Source organism: Salvelinus fontinalis, chromosome 32 (assembly GCF_029448725.1).
Source record: "Salvelinus fontinalis isolate EN_2023a chromosome 32, ASM2944872v1, whole genome shotgun sequence".
In the NCBI taxonomy this organism is placed as follows: Eukaryota; Metazoa; Chordata; class Actinopteri; order Salmoniformes; family Salmonidae; genus Salvelinus; species Salvelinus fontinalis.
This window is the reverse complement of record NC_074696.1, coordinates 38,609,846-38,636,921: the sequence shown is the minus strand read 5'-3', so window position 1 is coordinate 38,636,921 and position 27,076 is coordinate 38,609,846. Positions and strand designations below refer to the sequence as shown.

The 27,076-nt window shown below is 46.3% G+C and overlaps 1 protein-coding gene across 1 annotated transcript in view; it reads left to right on the top strand.

Annotated features, from left to right (window-relative positions):
• Window positions 1-15,785, top strand: part of LOC129831287 (glutamate receptor ionotropic, NMDA 2D-like) — a 58,995-nt gene extending 43,210 nt beyond the window's left edge. The window contains exons 11-14 of the mRNA XM_055894543.1: window positions 704-864; window positions 1,410-1,597; window positions 4,104-4,336; window positions 10,141-15,785. Coding sequence (XP_055750518.1) covers window positions 704-864; window positions 1,410-1,597; window positions 4,104-4,336; window positions 10,141-13,161 — 3,603 coding nt within the window. The 3' untranslated portion in view covers window positions 13,162-15,785. The remainder of the gene's footprint in view (window positions 1-703; window positions 865-1,409; window positions 1,598-4,103; window positions 4,337-10,140) is intronic.
• Window positions 15,786-27,076: the final 11,291 nt, after the last annotated feature.

The window sequence follows — 27,076 nt, the reverse complement described above, 5'->3', positions numbered from 1 at the left end:
GTGAGTGAGGAGGCCCTTTTGATCCAAGGCCAAGATGGCCATAATGTCTGTTTCCATACCACAGCAGTGCCTCAATTTTTCCCACTTGCACATTACCTGTCTATGTCTATGGATTGGTGAAGGCATTGGCTGGAGGGAGTCTCCATTATTGTTAATCCATGACGGGAATGTGCAAGTGCATGCTTCAGGAGAAGGGTGGAGAATCAGGGTAGCGCCTGGAAGTCAATAAAAGTAGACGTTTTTTGTTGTGCTGAAGTTTGGTCTAGTGGTAATTCTGCTGCCACCTTCAGACAACTTATGCATTGATCCATCTCTGACTTTCATCCCTCTCAATTCTCTCCCTTTCTGAAGATCTCTGTACTAAGAATTCTCTTTGGGAGGGGAAATAGAAGAGGCCTTTTTACATGAGCTCTAAGGACGTTGGGTGGGCACTGGACAGCACAGCCAAAAATCACAATAACATCTCAGAAGATAGACGCTCAACTTGCTGAGTTGGTGTTGGAGATTTGAGCCGCAATCTTTTCAAATGTTCTTGCGTTTTGGCAGCTCTTTGATTTCATGACACGCTGCTTGGGGTATTGTCCACCTGTCCAACTTCCTTAGATCTCTATGCATGCATTATTTACGATGTAACGTACTCTTGTCACTCAACTTTTACCCTGAATCCCCACATCAACCTCTAGTTCCTCCTCTATCCCCTCAGTTCCAGCAGCCCACTGAGCAGTACCCCCCACTCCGATTTGGGACCGTCCCCAACGGGAGCACGGAGGAGAACATCCGCAGCAACTACGCCAACATGCACAACTTCATGATCCGCAACAACCAGAAGGGCGTGGAGGAGGCCATCGACAACCTCAAGACTGGGTCAGTTTGTGTGTTTGTGAAGATGACATCCCTTTCATTTCATTGCATTCAACCAGGGCCATGTTCATTAGGCACCAAACGGAAAGAAAACAGACTGAAACAGGGAGGGACTACCTAGACTTGTCCAATAAGAAACGCACATTTTCGTTTTCCGTTGCATTTATTTTCCCCGTTATGTGCCCAAATGAACACAACCCAGCATAGCAACCTCTTAGCAACAATTATCTCCCTGGGATGTCTTGTTGTACTGTACTGTATGTGTGCTTGTCTCTCTGCTGGTGTCTGTAGTGCAAAATATGGGATTCTGCTTACATTAGACAAAACATACATAAACTTATGTTGGAAGCATGAGGGTATTTATAAGAAATTGTGCACCACATGCAGAGGAAAGACAATCACTTCCCCTAGACAACTTGACCACTAGCAGCCTATTCCTCACCCGGACCTGACGTACCGTGTTATTAAACCTCACATGATGCATTCTCACTTATCATTTCCCTCTCATCCCCTCTTCTCGCCCCTCTCTCTCTCCCTCCCTCCTTCAGCAAACTAGATGCCTTCATCTATGATGCGGCTGTGCTAAACTACATGGCGCGGAAGGACGAGGGCTGTAAGGTGATGACCATTGGCTCGGGCAAGGTGTTCGCCACCACGGGCTACGGCATCGCCCTGCATAAGAACACCCGTTGGAAACGCCCCGTGGACTTGGCCCTACTGCAGCTGGTTGGAGACGGTGAGGAGAGAAAGAGGAGTGGGGGAGAGATGGACGAGGGAGAGAGGGATTGGGGACAGGCAGGAGAAGTTGATAAATGTGCTGGCTTGTTAGTGGCGGGCTGGCAGCATCAATCTATGTCTCTGCTTTTTGGTGGTGGATTGAAGTGAGAGAAAAAATACACTTTCCTGCAGTACTTACTGCTTAATTCAGTTGAATGTGGTACGTATTCACGGTTTTACAGTTTGTCCTACATACTGTACATTTACAGTAGACCTACTGGTAATTGCCAAAATAAAGGAAACACCAACATAAAGTGTGTTAATAGGGCGTTGGGCCACCAGGGCGTTGGGCCACCGTTGGGCCACCAGCAGCTTCAATGCACCTTGATCATACATTCTACAAGTGTCTGGAACTCTATTGAAGGGATGAGACACCATTCTTCCACGAGAAAATCCATCATTTGCTGTTTTGTTGATGGTGGTGGAAAGCTCTGTCTCAGGCGCTGCTCCAGAATCTCCCATAAGAATTCAGTTGGGTCGAGATCTGGTCTGAGATGGCCATGGCATATGGTTTACATGGTCAACAAACCATTCAGTGACCACTCGTGCCCTGCGGATGGGTGCATTGTCATCCTATGGGGGCATAGTCATGGTAGCCAAAATAATGGCCTGCCCAGCATTTTTATGCATGACCCTAAGCATGATGGAATTTGAATGACTTAATTAACTCAGGAACCACACCTGTGTGGAAGCACCTGCTTTCAATATACTTCGCCTCCCTTATTTCCTCAAGTGTTTCCATTATTTTGGCTGTTACCTGTATGTCTTAGTGGGCCTACACACTCTGTTTTACAGGAGGCTTGCCGTACTGTAAGACAGTAAACGAATGTTGAATGTTGGATTTATTATGGGTGGTTGTGAGCCAGATGAAGCATTAACATGGACTGCAACGGTGATTCTCTAGTTAACATTTAGTGCATGAGGACTTGTAGGCCTAATCTGGGTCTGTGCAGCCACCCCAGAATGTTTCACTAATCATCACATTATACGAGGTCTTAAAGATTCCATACATGTATTCTCCAGTACTGTATCATACGTTGTCTTGTTAACGTTACAATTGGTCTTCCTATTATGGGACTTTTTTCTTTCTACAATACATCTTTTTTTCTGTCACTCAACCGCTCTGGTGCTGTGATTTTATACGGCGGGGTTGTTCCTTCGCTAACGCCGAGGATGTCGCAGCTCCGTCTCAGTTCAGCGGCCTTTGTGAAGATCTCAAAGCGGCTTTATGAAGCCCTGAGTTCAGGCTGCCGTCGTGATTCAGGGCTGAATGTGAAAGAGAGCGGGGGACGGAGGTGCTTATTGAAACATGATGCATGAGATTAGGAGTCTGCCACAGTTTATGATCATGCGAATTAGAATCCATTGTTGAAAACACAATTGGCAGTTAAGTATAGTGATTTTCGCGAACCAACATTTGCACTTCACCCCACCCCCCCCACTGACTTGGGCTGATAGCTACTTTATTAAGGAAGAATGTACTTACCATGACTGAGATATGTGGTTGTCTCACCCAGCTATTTTAAGATGGTTTGCTCTAACTGTAAATCACCCTGGAGAAGAGTGTCTGATAAGTGACTCAAATGTAAAAATGTAATCAGACAGATCACTAACTCTCTGACTGTGAATTCTTAGCTACACATTCTTGGAAGAATATTTTTGTTTGGTAGAATCCTTGTTATTGAGTTTTATTGGAGTGGATTATGACATTCCAGTCAACATGGTCAATTCCTGTTTTTCTAATCCATGTACCTTGGGCTTTACAATTGGGTATCGCACAAGGGGAAATTAACCTAAGGTTAATATAGTTGAATGTTTCAGTGTTATAATGAACAGGGATTTTAAAACTTCCTTTAAGTAGCTCCTCTTGCAACGCAGAGGGCTTTAGCTCACAGATGTGGCTCTCATTTCACTGCACGTTATCTGCTCTCCACTGAGTACAAGCTCTGGCTTTTCCTTCATTATTCCTTGACAGTGTAACAGTTTTTTTTGATAAGGTACTGATGATTAGTGTGCGGAGTCCTATCAGTGTCCGCTTCCTTTCATCTTGAAGCACTGTCGGGGTCACTCTTAGCATGGGACATTCTGTATCCTGGCCATTTCAGACCTCCATCAAAGCTGTGCAGCTTCTATCTCCCCTCCTCTCTCTCCCTGTCTCTCTCCCTGTCTCTCTCCCTGTCTCTCCCTGTCTCTCTCCCTGTCTCTCTCCCTGTCTCTCTCCCTGTCTCTCTCCCTGTCTCTCTCCCTGTCTCTCCCTGTCTCTCTCCCTGTCTCTCTCGCTCTGCCTCTCTCTCTGCCTCTCCCTCTCTTCCTCTCTCCCTCATTCTCGCTTCGCCCCCCGCCATGCATCATCTCTTCCAGCTCCCCCCTTTCAGGTATAAAACACTGCTTGTCTCATAACAAAGGCAGATAACACCTTCTCGTTGTTTTTTATTTGCCTCCCGGCCCCTCTTCTCCCCCGCCAGACGAGATCGACATGCTTGAGCGCCTGTGGCTCTCTGGGATCTGTCACAACGACAAGATTGAGGTGATGAGCTCCAAGTTGGACATCGACAACATGGCGGGCGTCTTCTACATGCTGCTGGTGGCCATGGGGCTCAGTCTGCTGGTGTTCTCCTGGGAGCACCTGGTGTACTGGAAGATCAGGCAATGCCTGGGCCACTCCGGGGGCATGGACTTCCTACTGGCCCTCAGCAGGGTGAGTCACTGACTGGTGGTGGTGGTGGTGGTGGTACGGATGCCCCCTGGTGGTGGTGGTAGTGGTGATGGTAGTGGTGGTGGTGATACCCCTGCTGGGGGTAGTGGTGATGGTAGTACTGGTGGTGATACCCCTGCTGGTGGTAGTGATGGTAGTGGTGGTGGTGATACCCCTGCTGGGGGTAGTGGTGATGGTAGTGGTGGTGGTGATACCCCTGCTGGTGGTAGTGATGGTAGTGGTGGTGGTGATACCCCTGCTGGTGGTAGTGATGGTAGTGGTGGTAGTGATACCCCTGCTGGGGATAGTGATGGTAGTGGTGATGGTAGTGGTGGTGGTGATACCCCTGCTGGTGGTAGTGATGGTAGTGGTGGTGGTGATACCCCTGCTGGTGGTAGTGATGGTAGTGGTGGTGGTGATACCCCTGCTGGTGGTAGTGATGGTAGTGGTGGTAGTGATACCCCTGCTGGTGGTAGTGATGGTAGTGGTGGTGGTGATACCCCTGCTGGGGGTAGTGGTGATGGTAGTGGTGGTGGTGATACCCCTGCTGGTGGTAGTGATGGTAGTGGTGGTAGTGGTGGTGGTGATACCCCTGCTGGTGGTAGTGATGGTAGTGATGGTAGTGGTGGTGGTGATACCCCTGCTGGGGGTAGTGGTGGTAGTGATGGTAGTGGTGGTGGTGATACCCCTGCTGGTGGTAGTGATGGTAGTGGTGGTGGTGATACCCCTGCTGGTGGTAGTGATGGTAGTGGTGGTGGTGATACCCCTGCTGGTGGTAGTGATGGTAGTGGTGGTGGTGATACCCCTGCTGGTGGTAGTGATGGTAGTGGTGGTAGTGATACCCCTGCTGGTGGTAGTGATGGTAGTGGTGGTGGTGATACCCCTGCTGGGGGTAGTGGTGATGGTAGTGGTGGTGGTGATACCCCTGCTGGTGGTAGTGATGGTAGTGGTGGTAGTGGTGGTGGTGATACCCCTGCTGGTGGTAGTGATGGTAGTGATGGTAGTGGTGGTGGTGATACCCCTGCTGGGGGTAGTGGTGGTAGTGATGGTAGTGGTGGTGGTGATACCCCTGCTGGTGGTAGTGATGGTAGTGGTGGTGGTGATACCCCTGCTGGTGGTAGTGATGGTAGTGGTGGTGGTGATACCCCTGCTGGGGGTAGTGGTGATGGTAGTGGTGGTGGTGATACCCCTGCTGGTGGTAGTGATGGTAGTGGTGGTGGTGATACCCCTGCTGGGGGTAGTGGTGATGGTAGTACTGGTGGTGATACCCCTGCTGGGGATAGTGATGGTAGTGGTGGTGGTGATACCCCTGCTGGTGGTAGTGATGGTAGTGGTGGTGGTGATACCCCTGCTGGTGGTAGTGATGGTAGTGGTGGTGGTGATACCCCTGCTGGGGATAGTGATGGTAGTGGTGATGGTAGTACTGGTGGTGATACCCCTGCTGGTGGTAGTGATGGTAGTGGTGGTAGTGATACCCCTGCTGGGGGTAGTGGTGATGGTAGTGGTGGTGATACCCCTGCTGGTGGTAGTGATGGTAGTGGTGGTGGTGATACCCCTGCTGGGGATAGTGATGGTAGTGGTGATGGTAGTACTGGTGGTGATACCCCTGCTGGTGGTAGTGATGGTAGTGGTGGTGGTGATACCCCTGCTGGGGATAGTGATGGTAGTGGTGGTGGTGATACCCCTGCTGGGGGTAGTGGTGGTAGTGATGGTAGTGGTGATGGTGATACCCCTGCTGGTGGTAGTGGTGGTAGTGGTGGTGGTGATACCCCTGCTGGTGGTAGTGATGGTAGTGGTGGTGGTGATACCCCTGCTGGTGGTAGTGATGGTAGTGATGGTAGTGGTGGTGGTGATACCCCTGCTGGTGGTAGTGATGGTAATGGTGGTAGTGATACCCCTGCTGGTGGTAGTGATGGTAGTGGTGGTGGTGATACCCCTGCTGGGGGTAGTGGTGATGGTAGTACTGGTGGTGATACCCCTGCTGGTGGTAGTGATGGTAGTGGTGGTGGTGATACCCCTGCTGGGGGTAGTGGTGATGGTAGTACTGGTGGTGATACCCCTGCTGGTGGTAGTGATGGTAGTGGTGGTAGTGATACCCCTGCTGGGGGTAGTGGTGATGGTAGTACTGGTGGTGATACCCCTGCTGGTGGTAGTGATGGTAGTGGTGGTGGTGATACCCCTGCTGGCGGTAGTGGTGATGGTAGTACTGGTGGTGATACCCCTGCTGGGGGTAGTGGTGATGGTAGTACTGGTGGTGATACCCCTGCTGGGGATAGTGGTGGTAGTGGTGGTGGTGATACCCCTGCTGGTGGTAGTGGTGGTAGTGGTGGTGGTGATACCCCTGCTGGTGGTAGTGGTGGTAGTGATGGTAGTGGTGGTGGTGATACCCCTGCTGGTGGTAGTGATGGTAGTGGTGGTGGTGATACCCCTGCTGGTGGTAGTGATGGTAGTAGTGGTGGTGATACCCCTGCTGGTGGTAGTGATGGTAGTGGTGGTGGTGATAGCCCTGCTGGTGGTAGTGATGGTAGTGATGGTAGTGGTGGTGGTGATACCCCTGCTGGTGGTAGTGATGGTAGTAGTGGTGGTGATACCCCTGCTGGTGGTAGTGATGGTAGTGGTGGTGGTGATACCCCTGCTGGTGGTAGTGATGGTAGTGATGGTAGTGGTGGTGGTGATACCCCTGCTGGTGGTAGTGATGGTAGTGGTGGTGGTGATACCCCTGCTGGTGGTAGTGATGGTAGTGGTGGTAGTGATACCCCTGCTGGTGGTAGTGATGGTAGTGATGGTAGTGGTGGTGGTGATACCCCTGCTGGTGGTAGTGATGGTAGTGGTGGTGGTGATACCCCTGCTGGTGGTAGTGATGGTAGTGGTGGTAGTGATACCCCTGCTGGTGGTAGTGATGGTAGTGATGGTAGTGGTGGTGGTGATACCCCTGCTGGTGGTAGTGATGGTAGTGGTGGTGGTGATACCCCTGCTGGTGGTAGTGGTGGTAGTGATGGTAGTGGTGGTGGTGATACCCCTGCTGGTGGTAGTGATGGTAGTGGTGGTGGTGATACCCCTGCTGGTGGTAGTGATGGTAGTGGTGGTGGTGATACCCCTGCTGGGGGTAGTGGTGGTAGTGATGGTAGTGGTGGTGGTGATACCCCTGCTGGTGGTAGTGGTGGTAGTGGTGGTGGTGATACCCCTGCTGGGGGTAGTGGTGGTAGTGATGGTACTGGTGGTGGTGATACCCCTGCTGGTGGTAGTGATGGTAGTGGTGGTGGTGATACCCCTGCTGGGGGTAGTGGTGATGGTAGTGGTGGTGGTGATACCCCTGCTGGGGGTAGTGGTGATGGTAGTGGTGGTGGTGATACCCCTGCTGGTGGTAGTGATGGTACTGGTGGTGGTGATACCCCTGCTGGTGGTAGTGATGGTAGTGGTGGTAGTGATACCCCTGCTGGGGGTAGTGGTGATGGTAGTACTGGTGGTGATACCCCTGCTGGGGGTAGTGGTGATGGTAGTACTGGTGGTGATACCCCTGCTGGTGGTAGTGATGGTAGTGGTGGTGGTGATACCCCTGCTGGTGGTAGTGATGGTAGTGGTGGTGGTGATACCCCTGCTGGTGGTAGTGATGGTAGTGATGGTAGTGGTGGTGGTGATACCCCTGCTGGTGGTAGTGATGGTAGTGGTGGTGGTGATACCCCTGCTGGTGGTAGTGGTGGTAGTGGTGGTGGTGATACCCCTGCTGGGGGTAGTGGTGGTAGTGATGGTACTGGTGGTGGTGATACCCCTGCTGGGGGTAGTGATGGTAGTGGTGGTGGTGATACCCCTGCTGGTGGTAGTGGTGGTAGTGGTGGTAGTGATACCCCTGGTGGTGGTAGTGGTGATGGTAGTGGTAATAGTGATGCCTCCTGGTGGTGGTAGTTGTGCTAGTGGTGGTAGTGATACCCCTGGTGGTGGTAGTGGTGATGGTAGTGGTAGTAGTGATGCCTCCTGGTGGTGGTAGTAGTGCTAGTGGTGGTAGTGATACCCCTGGTGGTGGTGGTGGTAGTGGTGGTAGTGATACCCCTGGTGGTGGTAGTGATGGTAGTGGTGGTGGTGATACCCCTGCTGGTGGTAGTGGTGGTAGTGATACCCCTGGTGGTGGTAGTGATACCCCTAGTGGTGGTAGTGGTGGTAGTGATACCCCTGGTGGTGGTAGTGATACCCCTGGTGGTGGTGGTAGTGGTGGTAGTGGTGGTAGTGATACCCCTGGTGGTGGTAGTGGTGGTAGTGGTGGTAGTGATACCCCTGGTGGTGGTAGTGGTGGTAGTGGTGGTAGTGATACCCCTGGTGGTGGTAGTGGTGGTGGTAGTGGTGGTAGTGATACCCCTGGTGGTGGTAGTGGTGGTAGTGGTAGTAGTGATGCCTCCTGGTGGTGGTAGTGGTGATGGTAGTGGTAGTAGTGATGCCTCCTGGTGGTGGTAGTAGTGCTAGCGGTGGTAGTGATACCCCTGGTGGTGGTGGTGGTAGTGGTGGTAGGGATACCCCTGGTGGTGGTAGTAGTGCTAGCGGTGGTAGTGATACCCCTGGTGGTGGTGGTGGTGGTAGTGGTGGTAGGGATACCCCTGGTGGTGGTAGTGGTGGTAGTGGTGGTAGTGGTGGTAGTGATACCCCTGGTGGTGGTAGTGGTGGTAGTGATACCCCTGGTGGTGGTAGTGGTGGTAGTGATACCCCTGGTGGTGGTAGTGGTGGTAGTGATACCCCTGGTGGTGGTAGTGGTGGTAGTGATACCCCTGGTGGTGGTAGTGGTGGTAGAAGGGAAAGGACTTGGTGCATCAATACATCACAGGCTGTTTAGGCAGTACTATTCAGAAGGTAGGTCCTTGTATCAAAATGTTGACGTACACGGTGACCTCGTTTTCAGGTGACCTAGTCAAAATTGAGCCAAATATTCCCCCAGATTTCAGATGACATTGTGTAGCGTCAAGTGTTTTCGTACTAGTGCGTTCTACGTTGGTGATCCGGGATATGTCCGACCGTGACTTTCACAAAATGTTGATTCATGTCCATCAGATTTGTGTCCATCAGATTTGTGTCCATCAGATTAGTGCGATGACTCTCATTTTCCATTAAGACCTATTGTTATTGAATGAATCACCTTCAAGTAAAGGTGATAAATCTGTTATGATTTACATGGCCTCGCCATTCAACGCACTTAATCGATAATTGTTGCCTATCAGTCTTTTAAAGCAGTAAATTACTTAGTATTAGACCTGTATTAGACCTGTCACAAGTTCCTCTTCCACCCTCATTAGTATGTTGTGGTCAGTTTCCACCTCTCCCAGAGTACAGAGTAGAGATATTGCTTAGAGCAGCATCCGCCATATTCATGGCACGTCATATTTTACGCTGGAGGGGAGAGAAAGGACAGATTATTCAATCAATCAATCAAATGTATTTATAAAGCCGTTTCTACATCCGCAGATGTCACAAAGTGCTTGTTCTTTTTTTAAAGAGTCAGTTGTGACTTAGTGTTTGAGCAGTGCAGCGGGAGCTCCAGAGTACACAGCACACTAGGTGGTAGTTTAAAAAGATGAATTGAACTGAAGCCTGAGTGCACCTTAAATGCAGACACTGAGGTAAGTGTATTCAGTCTTCTATAGGGACACATTTCTGCTACATTTCTGCCACAACATATGTGCATATGTGACCTAGTTTTACGAGACTTACTAAACGCACATGTTTTTATGCGACTTTCATAAGTATCAATATTCTCATCAAGGGATACTGGGATGTGTAGTGTGCTAGCTGTATCCTAATTCGCTTTCCCTTCTCTCTCTACCCAGGGTATGTACAGTTGCTGCAAGTTTAAAGATGAAACCATCTCTGGAGGCCTAAAAAACACACTTCCCCTATATCATAGTGTTCCCACAATGCCGCCTCCACCCCAATCCCACATCTCAGCGGCTGTGACCTGTAACACTACTCTTGCTATGGTGCAGCAGCAGCAGATGCATCAGCAGCAGCAGCAACAGCAAGCATACAGCATGCTTCCTGCTGCATCTCCTCCGACTACTGGGCACTCTGCAATGGCCATTGGGCCATCAAACAGTCCCCTTATGGAGGGTCCTATGCCGTGCTCCACTTTTCTGCCTCGTCATGACCGCAGATTGGCTGTGGTAGACCGCTGGAACCGTCCCAAGCCCAGCACGGACAAACCTATTGGTGGCAGCGGTGGGATCCCAGACATGGCACAGTTTCAACAGGGCTTGCCCCCTCATTGGGCTGGGGGAGCCGGTGGAGGGGACGGGAGTCTGGATGAATACAAGCGATACTATGGCCCGATCGATCCAGAGGGCTTAGGGGCAAATGCTGACCCACAAACAGGTGGCTCTCAAACCCCCAAAATTAACCAGAGGGGAACAAAGTCCTCAGGAATGCCACGGCTACCTTCTAAAGGACCGCCCCCTTGGCACTTCATGTCCAAGCCCCCTCTACCGCTCCCCTCATCCCCACATCGGCCGCTATTTTGGAGAAGAGGCAGCCTCCCTAAAAGAAAAGGCTCCGGGGGGCCTCTGTATGAGAACATCCTCCCCCTGGGGAGAAGAGGGGGAGGGCGGTACGGCGCAAGGGATGGAGGTGGCAGGCGAAGCCGTTGCCCTCCCCCACTCCCTTTGCCTGTCCCTGTCTCGTCCCCTGCCCACACTACTCCTACCACTCCTTCTCACTCCGTCCTCTACACCTCGAGCTCCTGCTCCTCCACCTCATCCAGTTCATCCTCGTCCTCATCCTCCGTCTCCCTCTCCCGCTCCAACTCAACCTCATCCTCCATCACCTCATACACATCGTCCCAGAGTTTTAAGTACAGGGCTGGCAGTAGAGATGTCGAGGACATCTATGACTCTGATGAGCTGACAGAGGAGTCTAGCCTCCTGCTAGTACGGAGAAAGGGCAAATCTCGACGCATGTCCTCTCGCTCACTGCCTTGCAGTCCACCCCCTCCGCCTGTGCCACCCCGCAAGCCTCATCTACAGTATGAGAGAGAGAGGGCAGGGAGCCAGCTAGCCCAGCTGCAGGAGTGGTGGGCCTCCTGGGGCGAGAGAGAAAGACGTAGAGGAACAGGAACCAGGGCTGAGGGGAAGGAGGAGAAACGGCATCACAAAGAGAGTGAAAGGGAGAGAAAGAGGAGGAAGAAAGGGCGGAAGAAAAAAAAGAGAGAGGAGAAGGAGAGAGAGCGGGAGCGCAAGCGGCGTAAAGTGAAGAAGAAGAGGAAGAAAGAGGAGAAGGTGAAGAGAAGAGACCGGGGCAAGCGATCAGAGCACGAGGGAGATGGTGAGCAGAGAGGGCACCTCAAAGCGATAACGCAAGAGGCCTACTCCTCCTACCCTGCTCCGAGGCGTGACTCCATGCGGAAAAAGAGTGAAAGTTCTATCAGAAGTTACGGATGGGATATTCCAAGGGATGAAGAGAGGAGAGAGAGAGAGGATAAGGAAAGAGATGATGGAGACGACACTAGAGGCAAGGAAAGGAACAGAAGTCCTCACTCTCGCCACAGGCATGCAGATAGGCCTTCCAGTTCCAGCAAGCAGTACCAGAGCTCCAGTAAACCCTCAACCTCTGTCAAATTCTGGGGAGCAGGAAACCCATCCTCAGAGACTCCTTCATCTGCATTTCTACCACTGATCCCTTTCTCATCCAGGCGCAGGAGTAAGGGTTCAGATAGAGAGGCCCTAGGGAAAGAAGGGGAGACGCGCCCCCTGTTGGGCAGGAACGAAAGAGTGGAGGTTCACTCCAAAGAAGGTCTGTCGTTTCATGAGTGGGAGTCCGAAGATGAGGATGACGATTCCAAGGCGCAAAGGAGAAAAGTGGAGCAAGAGACGAGACACGAAAGAAGAAGAAGGACCGCATCAGAGTCCGAAAGGGAACGCGATAAGGTGGTGGGCATCTACTCCGACGACGACGGCTCCTCGGGAGAATTCGGAAAGTTCGAAAGGTACTGGGATGGTCATGAGGGTAGGGCGGTTGGGGGCATAGGAGGGGGAGGTTGGTTTTTCGGCACTTATCCCGCCAGAGAAAAAGCTGGCAGCATAAACAGTAGGGATGACTCGTTACTGAGGCATGGGGAGGGATGGGGGGGAGCAGGGGAAGGTGGCTGGGGATCAGGTGAAGCCTGGGGTTCAAGGAGGATAGGTGGTACACAGTGGCCTCCACCTCCATTGACACCACCAGCTCCTCGAAGATACTGGTCCGTGGACAAGCTTCCCGTGAAGGAGGAGAAGAAAGGGAAAAGGAAGGTCAAAGGGCGCGGTGATGTGGCTTGCAACTGCCAATCTGCCCTCGAGCATCAACACGCTCACTCTAAATGGGCCAAGGTGAGCTCTCGTAGCCAGGAGGAGCTATTTCTACACTGTCAACGTTTCGGGAGCAGCGCCAATTCCAAACGGCATTCCTCCAAACCCGACCGGACCCAGAATCAACCCATATCGGGAAGCCAGTCCAACCTCAGCATCCAGCGAACACAGCGGACGGACCGCATTCGGCAGTCCTCTACATCGCAAACCCTCATCCCCTCCCTCCCTCCACCAACACTCCCAGCCCTTCCTGCCCCTCCTTCTGCATCCCATCCCATCCACGTCCCTCTTCCCACCTCGTCCTCTTCGGTCTCATCTCCCTCTGTAGTATCCTCCACCCCAGGCGCCCCCCAGCCGTCTTCTATGGCTTCTGCTAGTGCCAAACTCCTGTACCAGAGACTGCGCTCAGTGCCCCAGCCCCAAAGGTTACAGTCACCTCACCTGCCCCTCAAGGCCAAGAGCCTCTGTTCACGGAGGGGGTCTGCACACTTCTCCAGTGTGGAGAGTGAGGTGTGAGGCAAATCATAGACACCTATCTGGGTAGGAAACACTGACCTATTCAGACAACCTTGGGTCATGACTGTGTGGCAACAGCAGTCCTGTAACTCAGCCCCCTACAACTCTTGCACAACCCCCATTGTCCAGTGAGAGGGAGTGCACAGCAATGTCATGTTTACTGGGGCTCTCTTCATTCCGGTCAGAGTATCTGAAAGACTACATGTGTTGTTGGTTCAATGAAATTGGTGTCCAAAGTGGGCTCTCAGAAATAGGGCCGTCCTCTTGACACGGCGTGTCTTTGGGTCTTGAAGTGAAGTGGTTATTATTGTCAAATTTATATTTGCTCTTGAGGGCTCAGGTACTCATTCATAGACCTCCCTACTGAGGGCTCCAATGCAGAAACATTTTATTTACATCCCTTAACCCCTAACTTTCCTTTAACTTTCACAGAACTGTGAAGTCTGGGGTCATGTATGTTCTATATTTCACTTTTAGGGAGAATGGAATAGCAGCTAGCCCTCTCTGTTTTCCCCATTCACCCTCTCAAACTCATATTTGATATTCTGTGTGTCTGTGTTTTACTGTGTTTGTATTCTTGACAACAGGGTAAGTCGACTGTGACTGACCTTATACTGTGCCAAACTTCAGTGGAGCTTACATACAATGCTGTTTCATTTATACCACAGGTACTCCCCCATTCATGTCCCTCTTGAGCAATACATTACCTGCACACCAACAGTTCATGCATTTTATCTTTTAAAAAGGTTAGTTTACTATATGTGTTATTATAATATGAGACAAATGTATTAATTATGACAAAATGTAAGCACTGTGCTGTACTATACTGGGTACACGCGAAGCGTTTTTCAACTACCTAACGTCATTGGCAGCCTTTCCCCCCATAAGACAGAATGTAGCCTTGACCTAGTCTGCTGCAACTATGAAGACACTTTAAGATTGTAGCATTTTGGGGGGGCACTATGTGGAAAACCATTGGGTAAATGCTAGATGGAATTGTCGGACATGTGGCCGCACAGATGGCCAGAATGAATTCTCTGTGTCCCAGTAATGATGTCAACATGATAGGTGCCTAAAAGATGCTACCAGAGATGCGTTTGTAAATCTGTAATCAAGAGCTAGCTTATTTATGGCAATTTGACTGCAAAGCTGATACCTGCATAGTCCGATGTACTTTCAAATCAGCCCGTTATCCACCCACCTTTAGCATTAGCATAAGCAACAGGAAGTTGAGTAGCGGAGAGTGAATACTATTACGACTTTTTGTGCATGTTGTCAGTAGCCCGCACGGCTAGTTTCCATCTTCTCCATATAGTCTGTTCAGTTCATTCGTCTGTCCGCGACTGCATCTGAGCCATACTTCAGCCGAAGAAAAAGAGTTAACACAAAATTGTGTCATGTAAAGTTTCGTCTGCATTTCTTTGAATATCTAGATGTATATCACATACATATTTGTGGAGTTGGGTAGCAGTAGATCAATTATTGTTCAGCATCTTGATGTGAGGTTATTGTTTCTCATTCCGGTGCCATGAGATAAGATATGAAGGAAAAATTCACCCACAACTGGGAGTGCTCGCTGTTGCGAATAGTTTATTTTTTTCATTCTTAAAACCTGGCTAACCCCAAGAGCTATAGGAACACAATGGAAGCCGTGCTTTGCTTGTTACAATCAACAGCTTACAAGAATCCAATGACGAGGCTAACCGTGGACGAAATGTTACCTGCCAAGGTATTTGTACCACAAATTAACCGAAATATCTGCCCCTTATTTGTTGTGTTGAGTGTCTGCAATTGTAAACTGTTCTTTTTTTTAATTATAAAGTATCGGTGAATATTTATTTCATCTCAATAATAGCATATCTATATATAATATATTTCAAAGGTAAGATATTATACGTTACGTTTGTCTACTAAATTGATAGTGTTATCTAGGAAGCTGTATTTTTGTCTGTCCTCAAAACCCAGTGAAATCAGAGACCAGTACTTAACTATGTTCTTACTGACCATCAACCACGATTAGTTAACAATGATATTTGCGATGTGACTGAGGTGTGTGTCTGACGACCGTGTCACTGTAGTAGTGTGAGTATGGGCCTTGGCTGTAAGACGTTATTAATAACTATTGGATTATAAGGTATTTTACCAGGGCATAGCCTGTCCAACAACATGACCGTCTGGTGAGATACTGGGGCCTGGTTTCCAACTGGACCAATGTGTTGACATGTACAGTGACTTCTTTACTCACAATATAGCCTAGCGGGCATCAAAAGGCTTTTTTGCATCATGCAGAAGTATACTATCCATAGTGAGCCATACCAGGACTGTGGTGTGTGCTTTCACTCTGCAAAGATGCATCTGTCGTGCTGAACTAAACAAAAACACACTGTGTTCCTCCATAATAATCCCCACTGTAGCCGTCCGGCGCTGTCTCTATTCGCTAACCCTGCGCGGTCTTTACGCCACACTGTGTCCAGACGGACTTGCACTGCGTCACTGTGTGAGAATCAATGTGCCATACTGGAGCAGAACACAGTTGTCATGTTGAGCTGCCGCACCACTGGAAAGACGCTACTGTGCTGTACTGCAAGCAGAACAGAATAAAAATAATTTTCATATTAAAACCTGTTCCGTCCGTTTCGATTTGTCTTTGTGTCGGCGTCAGAGGAGCGGATGCGGGTGGGATGATTGGGAAAGCGCGGAGCGAGAAAGTTATCTGTTCACATGTCTCCACGAGGACATGTTGCTCAGAACAGATTGTTCTTAGAAAAGTACAATGTTTTTTCACAGCAAGTGCCACCTTAGTGGAGGTATTATAGATAGGTGTTCTCATTCACACGCACGGATGCACCACGTGGAAAAGGGTTCGCGTCCAGTTCAATTCTTTTACAAGTCATTTGTCATATGCACAGGAACACGTACGTGTGGTGTACACATGACAATGAAATGCTTACTTGCAGGTTCACCTCGCGACAATGCAACAACAATAAGAATAGAAATGTGGTAAATTGAAACGGAGGTCCAAAGTGTTGACTGAAATGTGTTTTTACTATGTACCAGCCCGGGACTATGCACACTCATTCACACATACCGACTTATATGGAAGCTCATTAATGCCATAACACATTTAATTGAGATGGAGCTGCTCAACAGATCTTGGAGCACTTACAGTACAGTGCATTGTTATGAGATGACTGGGGCTACTATTAAACACCTTAATGGAGGTCGGTTGACAGCCATTTTGTGCCAGTGTGTCTTTCTACCATCACCCCTCACTGTGAGGAGATCAGTTATCACCCACCGAGTTGAAGTTAAAAATGATTAGATTGTTTATAACACGTATTCCCAAACTGGGGTACGCGTAATGCCGTCGGGGGTACTCCAAATAAAAATGTGATTCACGTTTAAAAAAAATATATATATATATAAATATTTTTTTATTCACATTTTCAAACAGTACATTTATATTTTCCAACAGGGCTATACATTTGGGTGAGTTTTGTTTCTCACCTGAGTAGCCTCGTTTCACTGCCAAAAATAAAATCAAAACATATAGTGTAGAGCGAAACAACAACACTGTCAAATACAGGTAGCCTAGTCAAATAATTAACATCCAATCACATTAACCGTTACTCTCTCGCGGGAAACCTTCACTCTTGCGCAGACATTTAGAAACGAAACATGACAATTTGAAAAATTAACAACGGGAGTTTTTGGAGTGAGAATAAAGATGACTTTCGAGTAGGAAGACATGTAGAAAAGCAACAGATACCATTAATAAGAAGGGGCTAGACGTGTCTTATATGGTGGGCTACCGAGTGGCTAGTACAGGCAAGCCCCATACTATTGTGGAGGACTTAATTCTTCCTGCTGCCGCGGATATGGCTGGGACAATGCTGGGGGAAAGGCCAAAAAAACAATACAGACAATGCCTTCATCAAGACATAGTAGAGTGGTAATGCGCGTGCAAGCAGTTGCTCCCGACGCCACTTGGGTACACTGCAGCATCCACCGAGAGGCTCTTGCTGCCAAGGGAATGCCTGACAGCTTGAAAGATGTTTTGGACACTACAGTGAAAATGGTTAACTTTGTTAAAGCAAGGCCCCTGAACTATTTTGTATTTTCTGCATTATGCAATGATGTGGGCAGCGATCATTTAACGCTTTTACAACATACAGAAGAAGTCCGCTGGTTATCAAAGTATTGACACGTTTTTTTTAACTGAGAGACAAGCTTAAAATTGTTTACTGACCATAATTTTCATTTGTCTGACCGCTTGCATAATGATGAGTTTCTCACACGACTGGCCTATCTGGGTGATGTTTTTAATCACCTGAATGATCTGAATCTAGGATAACAGGGACTCTCCGCAACTATATTCAATGTGCGGGACAACATTGAGGCTATGATTAAGAAGTTGAAGCTCTTCTCTGTCTGCGTTAACAAGGACAACACACAGGTCTTTCCATCATTGTATGATTTTCTGTGTGCAAATGAACTCAAGCTTACAGACAATGTCAAATGTGATATAGCGAAGCACCTGAGTGAACTGGGTGCACAATTACGCAGGTACTTTCCCAAAACGGACGACACAAACAACTGGATTCGTTATCCCTTTCATGCCCTGCCTCCAGTCCACTTACCGATATTTGAACAAGAGAGCCTCATCGAAATTGCAACAAGCGGTTCTGTGAAAATGTAATTTAATCAGAAGCCACTGACAGATTTCTGGATAGGGCTGCGCTCAGAGTTTCTTGCCTTGGCAAATCACACCGTTAAGACACTGACGCCACGTACCTATGTGAGAGTGGATTCTCGGCCCTCATTAGCATGACAACTAAATACAGGCACAGACTGTGTGGGAAATGATTTAAGACTGAGACTCTCTCCAATACAACCCAACATTGCAGAGTTATTAGCATCCTTTCAAGCAATCTCTTCTCATTAACCTGTGGTGAGTTATTTACAATTTTTGATGAACCAATAAGGTTTTATATGTAAGATGGCTAAATAAAGATCAAAATTATTGATTATTATTATATTACTATTTGTGTCCTGGTCCTATAAGAGCACTTTGTCACTTCCAAAGATCCGGGTTGTAACAAAAACTCACACTCATTCTTATGTTTAATAAATGTATAGTATGTGTGTGGCAGGCTTACAATGATGGCAAAAAACAACATTTGAGAGTGCGCTGACCCTGGTGCTGGAGGGGGTACACAGCTGGAGGTCGAATGTTTGAAGGGGTACGGGACTATAAAAAGTTTGAGAACCACTGCTCTATAACATATTGTAAGAGCAGGAATGGGACTTTGTTTCATATGGATTACTGACATAAAATACCTTTTAAAATATTACATTATTTCCTCAGAATATTGAATATATTTATGTTTAAACGGATTTATAGTTTGTTGGTTTGGTGCTCGAGTCCATATGTAGGATCTACTGTATTCACATTTTGCCTTATAAGTCATGTTTTCTCCCTTGAGATGGATGTGGATGTAGTCTGTTATTATTCAATGTCTATGGTCCTCACTTTCTGATGCAATAATCTGACAGACTTGTTATTCAGGCAGACAGTCTTTGTGTAATAATGCAAGGCAGACGTAATAATCTAGAGGTGCAACCACGGCACCTCAAGGCGAGAGCACGTCTCAGTAAGTGCTATTGTTGTACTTTTCACCATAATCGCCCCTTAAAATTCTCTGTATCGTTGCTGCACTTCAACTGCCGTGTACTCTGAGTGTACAAAAACATTATGAACACCTGCTCTTTCCATGACATAGACTGACCAGGTGAATCCAGGTTAAAGCTCTGATCTTTTCTCGATGTCACTTGTTAAATCCACTTCAATCAGTGTAGATGAATGGGAGGAGACGGGGTATAGAATATTTTTTTAAAGCCTTGAGACAATTGAGACATGGATTGTGGATGTGTGCCACTCCAGAGGGTGAATGGGCAAGACAGAAGATTTAAGTGCCTTTGAACAGGGTATGGTAGTAGGTGCCAGGTGCACCGCTTTGTGTAAAGAACTGCAACGCTGCTGGGTTTTCCATGTTCAGCAGTTTCCTGTGTGTATCAAGAATTGTCCACCACCCAAAGGACATCAAGACAACTTGACACAACTGTGCGAAGCATTGGAGGCAATATGGGCCAAGATCCCTGTGGAATTCTTACGTGTTCATGCCCCAATTAATTGAGGCTGTTCTGAAGGCAAAAGCTGGTGCAACTCAATATTAGGAGGGTGTTCCTAATGTTTGATATACTCAGTGTACAATTGTGCATTATTGCAATACAAAAGTTATATCTCCACTTAAAATGTATGATAAGTACTTCTAATAATGTCAATTAGACTAATATCGAAGGAGTCTACACTGAATTAATTTGTTCTGTAACATATGTATGCATGTAACATGTGCTATGCATGTTACTGTATTATTTTCTATGTATAGATGACAGAACACAAACAGTACATGGCCAAAAGTATGTGGACACCTGCTCGTCGAGTATCTCATTTCACAATCATGGGCATTAATATGGAAGCAAGTCCCCCTTTGCCGCTATAACATCCTCCACTCTTCTGGGAAGGCTTTCCACTCGATGTTGGAACATTGCTGCAGGGACTTGCTTCCATTCAGCCACCAGAGCATTAGTGAGGTCGGGCACTGATGTTGGGGCGATTAGGCCTGGCTCACAGTCGTCGTTCCCATTCATCCCAAAGGTGTTCGATGGGGTTGAGGTCAGAGCTCTGTGCAGGCCAGTCAAGATCTGTATGGATTTCTGTATGGACCTCGCTTTGTGCACGGGGGCATTGTCATGCTGAAACAGGAAAGGGCCTTCCCCAAACTGTTGCTACAAAGTTAGAAGCATAGAATTGTCTAGAACAGTGGTTCCCAAACTTTTTATAGTCCCGTACCCCTTCAAACATTCAACCTCCAGCTGTGTACCCCCTCTAGCACCAGGGTCAGCGCACTCTTAAATGTTGTTTTTTGCTATCATTGTAAGACTGCCACACACACTATACGATACATTTATTAAACATAAGAATGAGTGTGAGTTTTTGTCACAACCCGGCTCGTGGGAAGTGACAAAGAGCTCTTATAGGACCAGGGCACAAATAATAATATAATAATAATCAATAATTTTGCTCTTTATTTAGCCGTCTTACATATAAAACCTTATTTGTTCATCAAAATTTGCAAATAACTCACCACAGGTTAATAAGAAGGGTGTGCTTGAAAGAATGCACTTAACTCTGCAATGTTGGGTTGTATTGGAGAGAGTCTCAGTCTTAAATCATTTCCCACATACAGTCTGTGCCTGTATTTAGTTTTCATGCTTGTGAGGACCGAGAATCCACTCTCACATAGGTACGTGTTTGCAAAGGGCATCAGTGTCTTACCAGTGTGATTTGCCAAGGCAAGAAACTCTGAGCGCAGCCCTATCCAGAAATCTGTCAGTGGCTTCTGATTAAATTACATTTTCACAGAACCGCTTGTTGCAATTTCGATGAGACTCTCTTGTTCAGATATCGGTAAGTGGATTGGAGGCAGGGCATGAAAGGGATAACGAATCCAGTTGTTTGTGTCGTCCGTTTTGGGAAAGTACCTGCGTAATTGCGCACCCAGCTCACTCAGGTGCTTCGCTATATCACATTTGACACTGTCCGTAAGCTTGAGTTCATTTGCACACCAAAAAATCGTACAATGATGGAAAGACCTGTGTGTTGTCCTTTATAATGCAGACAGAAAAGAGCTCCAACTTCTTAATCATAGCCTTAATTTTGTCCCGCACATTGAATATAGTTGCGGAGAGTCCCTGTTATCCTAGATTCAGATCATTCAGGCGAGAAAAAACATCACCCAGATAGGCCAGTCGTGTGAGAAACTCGTCATTATGCAAGCGGTCAGACAAGTGAAAATGATGGTCAGTAAAGAACTTTAAGCTCGTCTCTCAATTAAAAAAAACGTGTCAATATTTTGATAACCAGCGGACTTCTTCTGTATGTTGTAAAAGCGTTAAATGGTCGCTGCCCATATCATTGCATAATGCAGAAAATACACGAGAGTTCAGGGGCCTTGCTTTAACAAAGTTAACCATTTTCACTGTAGTGTCCAAAACATCTTTCAAGCTATCAGGCATTCCCTTGGCAGCAAGAGCCTCTCGGTGGATGCTGCAGTGTATCCAAGTGGCGTCGGGAGCAACTGTTTGCACGCACATTACCACTCCACTATGTCTTGATGAAGGCATTGTCTGTATTGTTTTTTTAGCCTTATCCCCCAGCATTGTCCCAGCCATATCCGCAGCAGCAGGAAGAATTAAGTCCTCCACAATAGTATGGGGCTTGCCTGTCCTAGCCACTTGGTAGCCCACCATATAAGATGCTTCTAGCCCCTTCTTATTAATGGTATCTGTTGCTTTTCTACATGTCTTACTACTCAAACGGCATCTTTATTCTCACTCAAACTCCCGTGGCTTATTTTTCAAATTGTCATGTTTCGTTTCTAAATGTGGTCTAAAGTTAAAACTTCTTGCGAATATAGGGGGTGCTGTTTCGACTTAGCATAAATTGGTCTCCAGATTAAACTGCCTAGTACTCAATTCTTGCTCGTACAATATGCATATTATTATTATTATTGGATAGAAAACACTCTAGTTTCTATAGCCGTTGGAATTATGTCTCTGAGTGAAACAGAACTCCTTCTACAGCACTTTTCATGACAGGGAGTGAGATTTCAGAAATCTTGGCCCCTGTTCCCAGGTCAGTTGTAATGTCCCTGTGAATGCTATGGGGATACAAACACTGCCTACGCCTTCCTCTAGATGTCAGTAAGTGGTGACAATTTGAATGGAGTCGATTGCGCAATCAGGGCCTGTATAAAAGACCAAAGAGCGGAAGTACATTTCTTTTACTCCCTGCGCCTGACGCACGATGGACGTCGGACTGGCCTCCTTCCAAGCTGTTGTTTAGCCAGTAATATATCTCCGGTCATGTTTTTACTTGTTATAGGTGTTAAAAACATCATAAGGTAGTTAATTTAAACCGTTTTATAGCAATTTATATCCGTTTAGTGCGATTTTCTGGCATTTCTGTGTGACGCACTTCCAAGAGCTGGGCACTTTTCTAGTACATGCTGAACGTTAGTGGCCATTTCGACGGGACAAGAGGACATCTTTCGACCAAAAGACGATTAGACCGGAGAAAGGATTCATTGCCCAAGATTCTGATGGCAGTTCAGCTAATAGTAAGAACTATTTATGATGATAAATCGTTGTTCTGTCGAAAAATGTTAAACGCATATGCCGCCATTTTCTTTGGGGTAGCTTTGCTTTGGCGCACCCTGTATTGCACAGTAAGGATAATTTAAAAAATGTAATTCAGCGATTGCATTAAGAACTAATTTGTCTTTCAATCGCTGTCCACCCTGTATTTTTTAGTCAAGTTTATGAGTATTTATTCATTAGACTAGATCACTGTCCAATATGGCGCCCGACATTTTCTGACCAGCTTGGCTACTTTTCTCATTGTATAACCACGATTTTGGTGGCTAAATATGCACATTTTCGAACAAACTCTATATGTATGTTGTAATATGATGTTACAGGAGTGTCATCTGAAGAATTCTGAGAAGGTTAGTGAAAAAATTAATACATTTTGGTGGTGATAATGCTATCGCTCTTTTTGCCGTGAATCAATGCTGGGGTAATGTTTGCACATGTGGTATGCTAATATAACGATTTATTGTGTTTTCGCTGTAAGACACTTAGAAAATCTGAAATATTGTCTGGATTCACAGGATCTGTGTCTTTCAATTACTGTACGCTGTGTATTTTTAAGAAATGTTTTATGATTAGTAATTAGGTAATACACGTTGCTCTCTGTATTTATTCTAGTCGAGTTGTGATGGTGGGTGCAATTGTAAACTATGATTTCTACTTGAAATATGCACATTTTTCTAACAAAACCTATCCTGTACAATAAATATGTTATCAGACTGTCATCTGATGAGGTTTTTTCTTGGTTAGTGGCTATCATTATCTTTATTTGGCCGAATTGGTGATAGCTACTGGTGGAGAGAAAAAATGGTGGACAAAGAAAAATTGTGTCTTTTGCTAACGTGGTTAGCTAATAGATTTACATATTGTGTCTTCCCTGTAAAACATTTTACAAATCAGAAATGATTGCTGCATTCACAAGACGTGGATCTTTCATCTGGTATCTTGGACTTGTGATTGAATGATATTTAGATGCTACTATTTACTTGTGACGCTATGCTAGCTATGCTATTCAGCTTTTTTACTGGTGGGGGAGGTGGGGGTGCTCCCGGATCCGGGTTTCTGAGTTGGTAGAAGTAAGTAAAAATGATTGCTAGTACTACTTAAGTCGTTTTTTGGGATATATGTACTTACTATTCATTCCTAAAGAAAATGATGTACTTTTTACTCCATACATTTTCCCTGACACCCAAAAGTATTCGTTTTGAATGCTTAGCAGGACAGGAAAATGGTCTAATTCACACGCTTATCAAGAGAACATCCCTGGTCAACCCTACTGCCTCTGATCTGGAGGACTCACTAAACACATGCTTCATTTGTAAAGGATGTCTGAGTGTTGGAGCATGCCTCTGGCTTTCTGTAAATTAAAAAAATCAAGAAAATGGTGCTGCCTGGTTTGCTTTATATAAGGAATATGATAAGATTGATACTTTACTTTTAACTTTTGATACTTAAGTATATTTTAGAAATTACATTTACCTTTGATACTTAAGTATATATAAAACCAAATACTTTTAGACTTTTACTCAAGTAGTATTTTACTGGGTGACTTTCACTTTTACTTGACTAATTTTCTATTATGGTATCTTTACTTTTACTCAAGTATGATAATTGGGTACTTTTTCCACCACTGGTGTAGATTGAGTGTTGCAACCGAGGACAGACGATTTTAATGCGCTACACGCTTCAGCACTCGGCGGTCGTGTTTTGTGAGCTTTTGTGGCCGAGCCATTGTTGCTCCTAGACGTTTCCACTTCACAATAACAGCACTTACAGTTGACCGGGGAAGCTCTAGCAGGGCAGATTATTATGAATATTTTATTTTATTTTAAGGGGTAGAGCAGCTTTAATATTGCAAATAGATGTAATTTTCTGCATCATTTCCAATCCCCCATATATATTTTTTGTAAATAAATATATATATATAAACATACATACACATACATACACTACGGTTCAAAAGTTTGGGGTCACGTAGACATTTCCTTGTTTTTGAAAGATCAGCACATTTTTTGTCCATTAAAATAACATAAGATTGATCAGAAATACAGTGTAGACATTGTTAATGTTTTAAATGACTATTGTAGCTGGAAACAGATGATTTTTTATGGAATATCTACATAGGCGTACACCAGTCTCAACATCAACAGTGAAGAGGCGACTCCGGGATGCTGGCCTTCTAGGCAGAGTTGCAAAAAAAAAGCCATATCTCAGACTGGCCAATAAAAAGAAAAGATCTGCAAAAAAACACAGACACTGGACAGATTAACTCTGCCTAGAAGGCCAGCATCCCGGAGTCGCCTCTTCACTGTTGATGTTGAGACTGGTGTTTTGAGGGTACTATTTAATGAAGCTGCCAGTTGAGGACTTGTGAGGCGTCTGTTTCTCAAACTAGACACTCTAATGTACTTGTCCTCTTGCTCAGTTGTGCACCGGGGCATCCCACTCCTCGTTCTATTCTGGTCAGAGCCAATTTGCACTGTTCTGTGAAGGGAGTAGTACACAGCGTTGTACAAGATCTTCAGTTTCTTGGCAATTTCTCGCATGGAATAGCCTTAATTTCTCAGAACAAGAATAGACTGACGAGTTTCAGAAGAAAGTTCTTTGTTTCTGGCTATTTTGAGCCTGTAATCGAACCCACAAATGCTGATGCTCCAGATACTCAACTAGTCTAAAGAAGGCCAGTTTTAATAAGGACAACAGTTTTCAGCAGTGCTAGCATCATTTCAAAATGGTTTTCTAATGATCATTTAGCCTTTTAAAACGATAAACTTGGATTAGCTAACATAACGTGCCATTGGAACACAGGAGTGATGGTTGCTGATAATGGGCCTCTGTATGCCTATGTAGATATTCCATAAGAAATCTGTCGTTTCCAGCTCCATTTACAATATTAACAATATCTACACTGTATTTCTGATCAATTTGATGTTATTTGAATGGACAAAAAAATAGCTTTTCTTTCAAAAACAAGGACATTTCGGCCTCCCGGGTGGCGCAGTGGTCTAGAGCACTGCATCGCAGTGCTAACTGCGCCACCAGAGTCTCTGGGTTCGCCCCCAGGCTCTGTCGCAGCCGGCCGCGACCGGGAGGTCCGTGGGGCGACGCACAATTGGGCTAGCGTCGTCCGGGTAAGGGAGGGTTTGGCCGGTAGGGATTTCCTTGTCTCATCGCGCTCCAGCGACTCCTGTGGCGGGCTGGGCGCAGTGCGTGCTAGCCAAGGGGGCCAGATGCACGGTGTTTCCTCCGACATATTGGTGCGGCTGGCTTCCGGGTTGGAGGCGCGCTGTGTTAAAGAAGCAGTGCGGCTTGGTTGGGTTGTGCTTCGGAGGACGCATGACTTTCGACCTTCGTCTCTCCCGAGCCCGTACGGGAGTTGTAGCGATGAGACAAGATAGTAATTACTAGCGATTGGATACCACGAAAATTGGGGAGAAAAGGGGATAAAAAAAAAATATATAAAAAAAAAAAACAAGGACATTTCTAAGTGACCCCAAACTTTTGAACTGTAGTGTATATGTTAATGTACAGTACCAGTCAAAAGGTTGAACACCTACTCATTCCAGGGTTTTTCGTTATTTTGACTTTTTTCTACATTGTAGACTAATAGTGAAGACATCAAAACTAGGAAATAACACATATGGAATCATGTAGTAAGCAAAAAATATTCTTTACATTTGAGATTCTTCAAAGTAGCCACCCTTTGCCCTGATGAAAGCATTGCACACTTGGCATTCTCTCAACCAGCTTCATGAGGTAGTCCCCTGGAATGCAATTCAATTGACAGGTGTACCTTATTAAAAGGTAATTTGTGGAATTTCTTTCCTTCTTAATGCGTTTGAGCCAATCATTTATGTGGTGACAAGGTAGGGGTGGTACACAGAAGATAGCTATATTTGTTAAAAGACCAAGTTGATATTATGGCAAGAACAGCTCAAATAAGCAAAGAGAAATGAAAGTCCATCATTACTTTAAGACATGAAGGTCCATCAATGCAGAACATTTCAAGAACTTTAAACCATCAAGCACTATAATGAAACTGGCTCTCATGAGGACCGCCACAGGAAAGGAAGACCCAGAGTTACCTCTGCTGCAGAGGATAAATTCATTAGAGTTACCAGCCTCAGAAATTGCAGCCCAAATACATGCTTCACAGAGTTCAAGTAACAGACACATATAAAACATCAACTGTGGGGGCGGAGCTAGCATGTTGGAGTGAACGGCGGTGTGTGAGAGGCTCCTGCAACTTTTTTGCGAAATAATCTAACTTAACCTACTTTATGATACTTTTTACAACAAACGTTTCTTTCTAATACAACATTGTAACTTTCTGTGTAAAAATGCCGAGTAATAAGTGACCAAAGGACAATAAATCCACATCGGAGGCCTACTCCACACCAAACAACGAGACAGACATTGTCAGGAGGGCCTGGGATCGGGAGAGACACTTAAGTGTTTTAGTACTATATCTCTTGACACAATGATGAAAATAATCATGGCCTCTAAACCTTCAAGCTGCATACTGGATCCTATTCCTACTAAACTGCTGAAGGAGCTGCTTCCTGTGCTTGGCCCTCCTATGTTGAACATAATAAACAGCTCTCTATCCACCGGATGTGTACCAAACTCACTAAAAGTGGCA